Source organism: Rhincodon typus, chromosome 31 (assembly GCF_021869965.1).
Source record: "Rhincodon typus isolate 14 chromosome 31, sRhiTyp1.1, whole genome shotgun sequence".
In the NCBI taxonomy this organism is placed as follows: Eukaryota; Metazoa; Chordata; class Chondrichthyes; order Orectolobiformes; family Rhincodontidae; genus Rhincodon; species Rhincodon typus.
Window position 1 is genome coordinate 22,124,905 of NC_063362.1, and position 10,063 is coordinate 22,134,967.

Below are 10,063 nucleotides of genomic sequence, written 5' to 3' on the forward strand. Positions count from 1 at the left end.
AGCGCGCGTGTGAGAGGGAGAGAGAGCGCGCGTGTGAGAGGGAGAGAAAGCACGCGTGTGAGAGGGAGAGGGACTGCGAGAGAGACGGAGGGACAGTTTGTGTGAGGAGAGTGAGTGTGTGTACACACATCCATGTGTAAACTGAATTTACACAATTTAGGTTCTATGAGGGGGCAGTGCTGTTTTGTTTTTCAAAAGGATATCCAGTCATTTGGTTCAATTTTATTGAAACCTTCGGAATTGTGTCAGAGATCCTTTCTGAGATCCATGGTTACCTTTTATGGGAGACTGTGGTCTCTGGGGTGAGATGCTGTGGCCCCTCACCGCGGGACTCTGCGTCCGTCCAGTTCGGCTGATGCCCAGAGTGCGGCGAAGTGCAGAATGCAGACTCCCCAGCTTGAACTCCACGTCCCGTTTCATTCCCTCCACCCGCGCCAACTCGGCCTCCAATCCGGTTATCCGTCCCTCAGCTGCGCTCAGCTTCATACAGAGCTCGTGGATCTCGCTGTGAGCTTTCTGCAACTTCAACTCCAGATTGCGAGCGTTGTCCTGGAGCTTCTTCCCGATTCCCTGGGCCTCTTCCAGGTTGCCCAGCAGCTCCTTTTCCCGGATGTGGAATTCCTGTTCGACTTCCGCTACCTTGCGCTGAAGGTTAGCCACCTGCAAAAAGAAGACACCCACTGGAAATCCAGGAGATACTTCATAATAAAGAGTCTCCAAGGCTTTGAGGCCCTAATCAGGTCTCACTAAGCCCATTCACAACATCTTAGTTATGACTGTCCCTCAGTTGGTAAATCAGATACTGTAGCATCAAATCTAAATAAGCCAAGGCTCCCCCAGTCAATGTTTATATCGAGTGACTAGCTGAACCATGAAGATTTGGAAGATCTTCGTTCCCATTCCTGGCCTTTGTTAGATGAACTCAAATAAGGACTTTTAATAGTGTAAATATGGAGAAATTACACTGCCAAAGGGGACGATAATCAAAGACCTAAGTTCAATGTCAAAGAATTTGAGGGGAGACAGGGAGAATTTATTTTAAGCAGCACGTTATGATTATCTGAAAATATGGTCTGAAAGGGTGATGGAAGCAGGTTCAACAGTAACTTTGAAAAGAAAATCGATAAGTACTTGAACAGGAAAAGAAATTGCAGGAACAAAAACAGAAGTTGCTGGAAAAGCTCAGCGGGTCTGGCAACATCTGTGAAGGAAAAAACAGAGTTAACGTTTTGGGTCCGGTGACTCTTCCCCAGAACTTGCAGGGCTGTGAGCAAAGAGCGGGGGTTTGGGGGGGAGGGGGGGCGAGGGGTGGTGGGTGGGGTAGGGAAGACTAACCAGCTCTTACAATAGTTGGCATAGGCTTAACTCGCCAAAAGACCTCCTTCTGCGTTCTGGCATTATAATCTGAATTACAATGGGCTTTTTGTGTCTGTAAGTGGAACCTGTTTAAGTCTCCTACTGCTGGCCCGTGTTGGACAATGCAGATTGGGTGCCAGATGAAGACAGACTGGGTTCGCCTGCAACTTGGCCACTTTGAGGAAATGCCTGAGATACTTGTCCCTGAGAGAGGAGAGTGCTTACAGGAGAAGCACTCCTGGAGAAAAGGAGGAAAATAAACAAATCTTCTACTTTGTACATTTTTATCAAATTTGTTTCCTCACTTCCTGCTGGCAACAGAACCACACAGACAGACTCACACACAGACAAACAGAGAGAGAGACACACAGAGAGAGACATACACACACACAGACAGAGAAAGAGAGAGAGACACACACACACACACACACACACACACACACACACACACTCTTTTCTGAATTGTATAGCTCAGCACAACACAAAGCAATGCATGAACCCTTAACGTAACTGGGACAAGCTGCACCCACTTTGCATTTGGGTCACATCCTAGATTGTGCTGAAGAATCAGAATATTTCTTCACCTCTTTGCGAGCAGATTCCCTGCTGGCTTCAGTTTGTACTATTTTCTGCTTTAGTTCAAACGACTCACGCCTACTGTCCTCCTCTCGCTGCTCGTCCAGGGTCACACGAGCCTGAAGCTCCAGCACTTCCTTACTCTTCTTCGTGTTTTCACTATCCAACATCTTCACCTGAGGGATCAAAATAAATTACTGCATCAACGATCACGGTGCTACGGCATTAAGAATTGCAATTACTTCAAATAATAATTGGAATCCTCCTGCACCAAAAAATATACCAGGATCCTGTTACATTGATTTTCATTCATGTTAATAATCATGAACCTATATGATTAGTAATCAAGTTGCCCATCTGTTTCCGATCACCAAACCCATCCCCACCTTGATCAAGAATTAAAGGTAACCCCAATATTACACACAATGGTTGACACCTCCCCATCTGGCTTCCTAACCTCCCCAGTCAACTCTTTTATCCCCCCGCCAAACTTTCACTGTTGGGTCACTCGAAATTTGAGACACTAAAATACAATCACACCAAGAACCAAATTTGGGAAGCATTGCCTTCATCCTTTCTCTCTTTCAAAACATGCCTTGAATCTAAGTGTACACTGGCTTCAACATTCTCCTCTGGTAAATTATTCCACTGCCCAATTATACTTTGGTTTCAAATACCTATCAATTTTCTTAATCGTAGTTTCCAATTTTAATTTTTACTTATGTTACATGGTCTTTCCCCATCTATGAACTATTTCTGGGTCAATCTTACCAACTCCTTCCCGATCCTGAAACTTGAGTTAGTTTACATGTTTTTTAATATAAAGAAGAAACCCCCTCCCCTCTCCATGGAGCACAATTCTTGGCCCACAATTTGCAACTCAGTCAATATCTTCGGAGAGAAATGGCTGACAAGTGGAAGAAACCCATTCGATTGTCATTTTAACTGGGTCCTCTTGCTGAAATGTAAAACGTTTTCTGATCACTAAGCATTTTTACTCTGATCGTTCCTCATGCCCTTTCCTAGATTCAGCAAATTGATGGGTTACCTGTCGGCGCAGCTCCTGCAGCTCGCGCCTCGCCTCCAGACGGGATTTCTCAACTTCTCGGAGACTTGCTCGAAGGTCTGCCGACTCCTTCTCGCTGTTCACTTTCGCCTCTTCCAGCACAGAGATCTTTTGTTCCTTCTCCTCATTAGCTCGTTTCAAACTGAAAACACAACAGATCGTTAGATGCAAGGGGGTATTTTCTCATTAACGGCTCTAACAACAGGACGGCGTTGCTGTGCACTTTCCTCTCCTGAAGGTGCTGTCTCTTGTCAAGACATAGCTCCAAGGGCACTGGCAGCCATCCATCACCTCACCCACCTTGTGCGAGGTGGCGCCCCCTATCACATGAGCCAACAGCTTCAGGAGAGCAGCGAGGTAAATGGAGCTGGAGGCAACCACATTTGCACTTCTTATTCAGACTCTGGCAGGGAACGTTTGGCTCCTCCCGCACAATTCTACACCTGATCTTTTCGCTCTCTGCTTTCTTGATGTTGCCCCGCAGGTCCTGGTTGGATTTCTGCACGGCCTCCTTCTCCTTCATTTCATCGGCTACAGACCGTCGGAGATCGGTGATCTCTTTGCGCTGCACCTCCTGGGTCTCCTGCTGCTCTCGGATCTGCCGGTGAGCTTCGATCAGCTCGCGTCGGATGCCATCACGGGTGTCTTCGGCCACTCGAAGCTGTGTCTTCAGCTCCTCCACCTACAAAGGCAAGTCGGTGTTTACTCCAGCATTCAGGCACGTAGGGGAATGAGATATAACACCTCCCGGGCCCTCGCTTGCACTGTCCACCACACCCTCCAGTTGCTACAACTGACAACATTCACTGATTGGACACAGCAACGACTCACGGCCAAACACAACTCACGGTGCATTGCAGAGGCCAGGAATGCTCGACAGATCATCAGTGCGATCGTTAGTTTCTGGTTTGTTAACAAATCTCAGTCGTGACCTTAACTAAGCCCCAACGTCCTTGAGTTTAATCAGTCAAGAGTTCTCAGCCCTCACCATGACACACACAGCCAGCCTTCACACATGGGGTTAGGTCAGGTTTGACTCTAGCTTGGGATTTCTCGCCCAGTCTATTGAGCAGCTGTCAGGCATTTAAAAATCTTAGCTCTAGCACATAGACAGAGGGCTCTGCGGCACAGTGGCAGCATCCTCACCTCTGAACGAGAAGGCCCAGGCTCGATTCCCACCCGCCCAAGGTGTGTCATACCAATTCTGAACAGGCAGGTTGGAAAACATCCGAGCGTACAGATTGGCTGTGGTGCTGGAGACCAGCTGTTGTGTCTGAACCTGTTCCCAACAAGTGGTAGGAAATAGGTGCAGGAGTAGGCTATTCAGCCCTTCGAGCCTGCTCCACCATTCAACCACATTGTGGCTGACTTCCCACTTGAATGTCATTTTCCTGCACTATCCCCATATCCTTTGATATCTTTCATATCTAGAAATGTAGTGATTTCCATCTTGAACATTCTCATATTCAAACCTCCACAGCCCTAGGCAGTAAAGAATTCCAAAACTTCACTACCCTCTGAGTGAAAAAAACTCCTCCCCATCTCATTGCTCAATGGCTCACCTATTATTCTGACAGTGTATCTCCTCATCCTAGATGCCTTCTACCAGCCTAGGAAAACATCCTTCCTGCATCTAACCTGTCCAGCCCTGTACAGAATAGGGTGTGCTTCAATTGAGATCACCTCTCTTTTTTTCTAAACAGCAGATTCAGAGCCTTGAGGGATTTATTTAAAGGATTTTTAAAATGGGCTGCTTAACAACGATAATGGAGAATCAAAGTAAAGTTAAAAGGACATCAAAAGAAAATACATGTGCAGCAGCGGCAAAATGCATCCTTCTTCTGGTCATAAAGCAGGACCTTTTTATCTCTCTCAATAAGTACTAAACAGCATCACCAACTTACATGAGGCACAGAAGACACAACAGCAATTTACCCCTTCACCACCACCTAAGGGAACTTTTTCTGAGGTCACCATTAAGCTTTCAAAGAGTGAGCAGCATTCAACACTAAGGACTAAATCCCAGAATTTACATGTATTTGGAAAGGCAAGGACTGATTAGGGATAGTCAGCACGGCTTTGTGTGTGGAAATCATGTCTCACTAACGTGATTGAGTTTTCGAAGAAGTGACAAAGAAGATTGATGAAGGCAGAGCAGTTGATGTTGTCTATACAGACTTCAGCAAAGCATCTGACAATGTTCTACATTGGGTTAGATCACACGGAATCCAGGGACAGCTAGCCAACTGGATACAAAATTGGCTCGAAGGTAGGAGGCAGAGGGTGATGGTGGAGGGTTGCTTTTCAGACTGGAGGCCTGGGACCAGCGGTGTGCCACATGGATCGGTGCGCCACATGGATCGGTGCTGGGTCCACTGCTTTTTGTCATTTATATAAATGATATGGATGTAAATGTTAGAGGAACAGTTAGTAAGTTTACAGATGACACCAAAATTAATGTTGTAGTGGACAGTGAAGATTATTTCAGAGTACAACAGAACCCTGATCAGATGGGCTGATAGGCTGAGGCGTGGCAGACGGAGTTTAATTTACATAAACGTGAGGTGCTGCATTTTGGGAAGGCAAATCAGGCAGGACTTACACACTTAATGGCAAGGTCCTGGGGAGTGTTGCTGAACAAAGAGACCTTGGGGTGCAGGTTCATTGTTCCTCGAAAGTGGGGTCACTGGTAGACAGGATAGTAAAGAAGGCGTTTGGTACACTTGCCTTGATTGGTCAATGCTGAGTATAGGAGTTGGGAGGTCATGTTGTGGGTGTACAAGACATTGGTTAGGCCACTTTTGGAATACTGCATACGATTTTGATCTCCCTGCTATCGGAAAAACGTTGTGAAACTTGAAAGGGTTCAGAAAAGATTTACAAGGATGTTGCTAGGGTTGGAGGGTTTGAGCTACAGGGACAGACTGAATAAGCTGGGGCTGTTTTCTCTGGAGCGTCGGAGGCTGAGGGGTGATCTTATACAGGTTTATAAAATCATGAGGGGCACGGATAGGGTGAATAGCCAAGGTCGTTTTCCTAGGGTAGGGGTTTCCAAAACTAGACAGCGTGGATTTCAAGTGAGAGGGGAAAGATTTAAAAGGGACCTACAAGGCAACTTTTTCATGTAGAGGATGATGCGTGCACGAAATGAGCTGTCAGAGGAAGTGGTGAAGGCTGGTACAATTCCAACGTTTAAAAGCCATCAGCATGGGTACATGAATAGGAAGGGTTTAAGAGGGATATAGGCCAAATGCTGGCAAATGGGACTAGATTAATTTAGGATTTCTGGTTGGCGTGGATGAGTTAGACCGAAGGGTCTGTTTCCATGCTGTACAACTCTATGATAGTTGGAATTTGCACATTGTAAATTTTGGTGAGTAAAAGTATTGAGAGAATTTGCCAGACTCTGCTAAAGTGAAGGTAGACAGTATTAAAGACACCAACATGACAGGAAGTGGATTAAATTACACAAAACAGACAGTGGTGTTAGTGAGTGTGATACAGAGGGATGCCGGTTTGGGTATATTGCTCTTCTCAATATATGTAATTAATCTGGGTCTGAATAAAGTGGATACAGTATCAAAATACGCAGAGAATAGGGATCCGTGAGAGATAGCTGTGTAAAAAGAATATGTGCAATCTCAGGGGACCTTAAACAGATTCAGAGATTTGGCAGATAGACGTAAAATAGAAATAAATATGGAAAAACATGATGTAATGCATTTTGAGCTGATGAATAAGGAGAGGCCACACTTTGAAATTTTTTAAAATTTAAATTTAGCAAAGACACCAAGCAATAAGTATTTACGTAGCACCTTTGACATGATAAATGTTCTAAAGTGCTTGACATGACCATCATCAACCAAATTTTGAACAGAGCCACAGAAGGTGATGTTAAAGCAGATGGCTGAAACATAATCAAAGCGATAAAATTTAGGAAATGTCTTAAAGGAGCAAATAAAGCTAGAGACGCAGAGAGATTTAGAGAGGGAATTCCAGAGTTTGGGTCTTGGCCACTTATAATGGAGTGTTTAAAATTTGGGATGTTGAAAAGGCCAAACTCAGATGAGCACAGATATCTTGGAAGTGATGTGGGGCTGGAGGACTTTGTAGAGATCAGGATTTATATACATTAATCTCTCAAATTTTAAGGGTAATTTTTTTCAGCTGTCAACTCAAGTGTTCTAGGTTTTATACAGGTGCAGTTTAGCATTAAAAAGTAATGATAACAGATTACCAAAACTGTCCTAAGTCCAAAACTAGAATGTGTGTTGAGTTTTAATTGTCTTACTTCAGAAGAGGCAAGACCATGGGGAAGGTGCCAGACTGATCAGTAAAATTACATCAGCGATGGATAAGAGGCTTCAGTTAGGAGGAGAGATGGGACAAAGTGGAACTCATTTCACCGGAACAAAAAGCACCAAGCAAAGTTTCCTGCTCCTCTGATACTGCCTGGTCTGCTGTGCTCCTCCAGCACCACACTGTGTTACCTCTGACTCCAGCATCGGCAGTTCTTACCATCTCTAAGAGAAGTTTCTGATTTGGTTATTCAAAATTAAGAGGATTTGAATCAGGGCAATTTGGAAAACCTATTTTCAGTTGTGGGTAAATAAGTGGCATGAGGCCTTAATTTTTAAAAAATGCAAAATGAATCCTTTTTTTAGTCAAAGTGCTTATCGGTTACGTACATTCTAAAGAAAATATGGTGGAAACAGAAGCAAAGTGGATAAATGTTGTTTTCTTAAATAAAAAGTATGAGGGCAAGTCAGAGGAATGTTAATAAGCCCTTTCAGAGAGCCAGGACCAATATAGTGGACTAAATGGCCTTTATTGGGCTGTAAAATTCCACAACTCCAAACACTGCGGGTGTGATGAGTGGAAAGACTTAGTCAGCTTTGAATGGATATGGCCCTTTGTCAAATATGTACCAACCTCTCGGAGGGCAGCTTCACGCTGTTTCATCAGGTCCTTGGCTTGTTCGTTCTGGTTCTTCATCTCTTGCTTGTGGGCGGTGACAGCTTCTTCAAATTGAGCATGGAAATCCTTCAACTCCGATGTCAAGTTGTTAATTTGGATCTACAGGAAATGAAAGACAGGAAGGGTCACAGGCTGAGTACAAAGGATGAAACAGAGGACCGATAGCAGGAATACCACACTCAGCCTTCCTGGCGGTACGGAATGATAAAATAGAAAGCAGACGGGACAACGTAACCCTCCTGCATGTGTGGATCAGGGGTAAACTCTCACAAGCGGTTTCATTATGGGAAGTTCAAAATAGACCTGTCCACTCATCCCTACATGGCTCCTTACCCATAATATTCATCTGAGTGCCTTTGTCACACAGTGTTTGAAATTCTGCACGTGCTTTTCTATACGTTTGTGTGTGAGTGGGTGTCTATGTCTGTGTGCCTGTTCTAGTCGGTGAGTGAGAATTTGTTATAATCATGACGTTTATGTGATTGTTACATTTTCAATTTAGGCAAAAAATTGGAGGAGACCATGCAACCATCTGCAAACTGCCTTACAGTAAGCCTGGTTGGTGTGATTGATACAGATCAAAGGAAAGCTGGAATTATTTTACTCAGAAGAAAATACAATGACATTACACTTGGAGACAATAGCAGTAGCCTCTGAGTTTACAAGGAGTATATTCCAAGATTCCCAAAGTCCCAGAAAAGTATTATAGATATCAGGTTGTGAAAGGCTCTTCTGTAAACCATCTCTTTATTTCTAAACATTAAGGAGAGTTTAAAAAAGATAGTTTATTAATAATTAGACCCCATTACAAGGCTAATTTGTTTACCTTTCCTTGGGGAAGAGGGCAGAGAAGCCAAACTTTACTTCAGATTAAAGACTTCCATATGAATATCAGAGAGTTTTGTTTGACATCTGAACACACAGTAGGAACTGGAGGTAGCCAGTCCTGTGCCTGAAGCAGAGAAAACATTGCTCCTACTGTTGACCACACAGAATGCAAGCAGGAGTATGGAAACAGACGTCACGAATATTTAAAGGCAGCTGAAAGCTTCGCCAAGCTGGAAGGAAGAGGTCTATAGTATAATCCTCATTGAAGGCCAGTTCTCAGGTTAGAAATTATTCATCTGGAAAAGGCAACATCTTGGAAGCTGGGAGCAACTGTGGACTATTTGCTGAAAGAACTGTATTCTGCAGAGAGTGCAATGTCAGTTAAGTATTGAGGAAAGTGTTATCTTTCTATAACTTAATGCATAAATCTCCTCTTAAAAAAAGGGTGTTTAGTTTATACTGTCTTCTTCAGTCATTTGTTATAGTAAAAGTTTTAAAACGTAAAATCTTGCCATGTTATTCTTTCAGGCAATAACTGGAAATTCAAATTTCTCTTTCAAAGTGAACAGTTTCCACAGATATCAAAATATTTGTATGTTTGTGAGTGCAATGCCATTTTACACGTGTATACATAATATTCCATTGCGACACACACACACATCTCTCAAATATAGGTGTCATCGTGGATCTGTCAGCGACAGATGAGTGTTCAGCAAAAAAAAAATGCCAAAAGAAACATGACCGTTTTGGAGTCAAGATTGACATGATCACATGTGTGATATTTGTTCAAGATGCAATCTGCATAACTGATTGTAAACACTGTTTACTAAGTCAGTAATGAAGGGGTTGAGGCCATGGTTTTGTGTTGTGCTCTCTTGCCCTGAACGCACTAGTTTAGTTCTCCTTGAACGTGAAAATAGCTCGATGACAAAGACTTCGCCTGTGTATGTATGTGTGTGTGAGAGAGCATTTATTCCTTAATGAGATGACGACGTCGCTGGCTAGGCAGCATTTATTGTCCATCCGTAATTGCCCAGAGGGCAGTTAAGAGTCAACCACATTGCTGTGGGTCTGGAATCAAATGTAGGTCAGAACAGGTAAAGATGGCAGTTTCCTTCCCTAAATGACATTAGTGAACCAGGTGGGTTTTTCCGACAATCAAAAATGGTTTCATGGTTATCATTATATCCCGGGTCCCCAGGATGTTATTAACTGTGTGTGTGTGTGTGTGTGTGTGTGTGTGTGTGTGTGTGTGTGTGT

The 10,063-nt window shown here is 43.7% G+C and overlaps 1 protein-coding gene across 1 annotated transcript in view; it reads right to left on the minus strand.

Moving 5' to 3' along the window:
• The window catches only part of LOC109926942 (rootletin), a 77,112-nt gene that overhangs the window by 27,936 nt on the left and 39,113 nt on the right, over positions 1–10,063 (minus strand). The window contains exons 23-27 of the mRNA XM_048614893.1: positions 7,931–8,074; positions 3,442–3,680; positions 2,981–3,140; positions 1,941–2,108; positions 276–660 (exon numbers count right to left, since the gene is read on the minus strand). Of these exons, the coding sequence (XP_048470850.1) occupies positions 276–660; positions 1,941–2,108; positions 2,981–3,140; positions 3,442–3,680; positions 7,931–8,074 (1,096 nt within the window). The remainder of the gene's footprint in view (positions 1–275; positions 661–1,940; positions 2,109–2,980; positions 3,141–3,441; positions 3,681–7,930; positions 8,075–10,063) is intronic.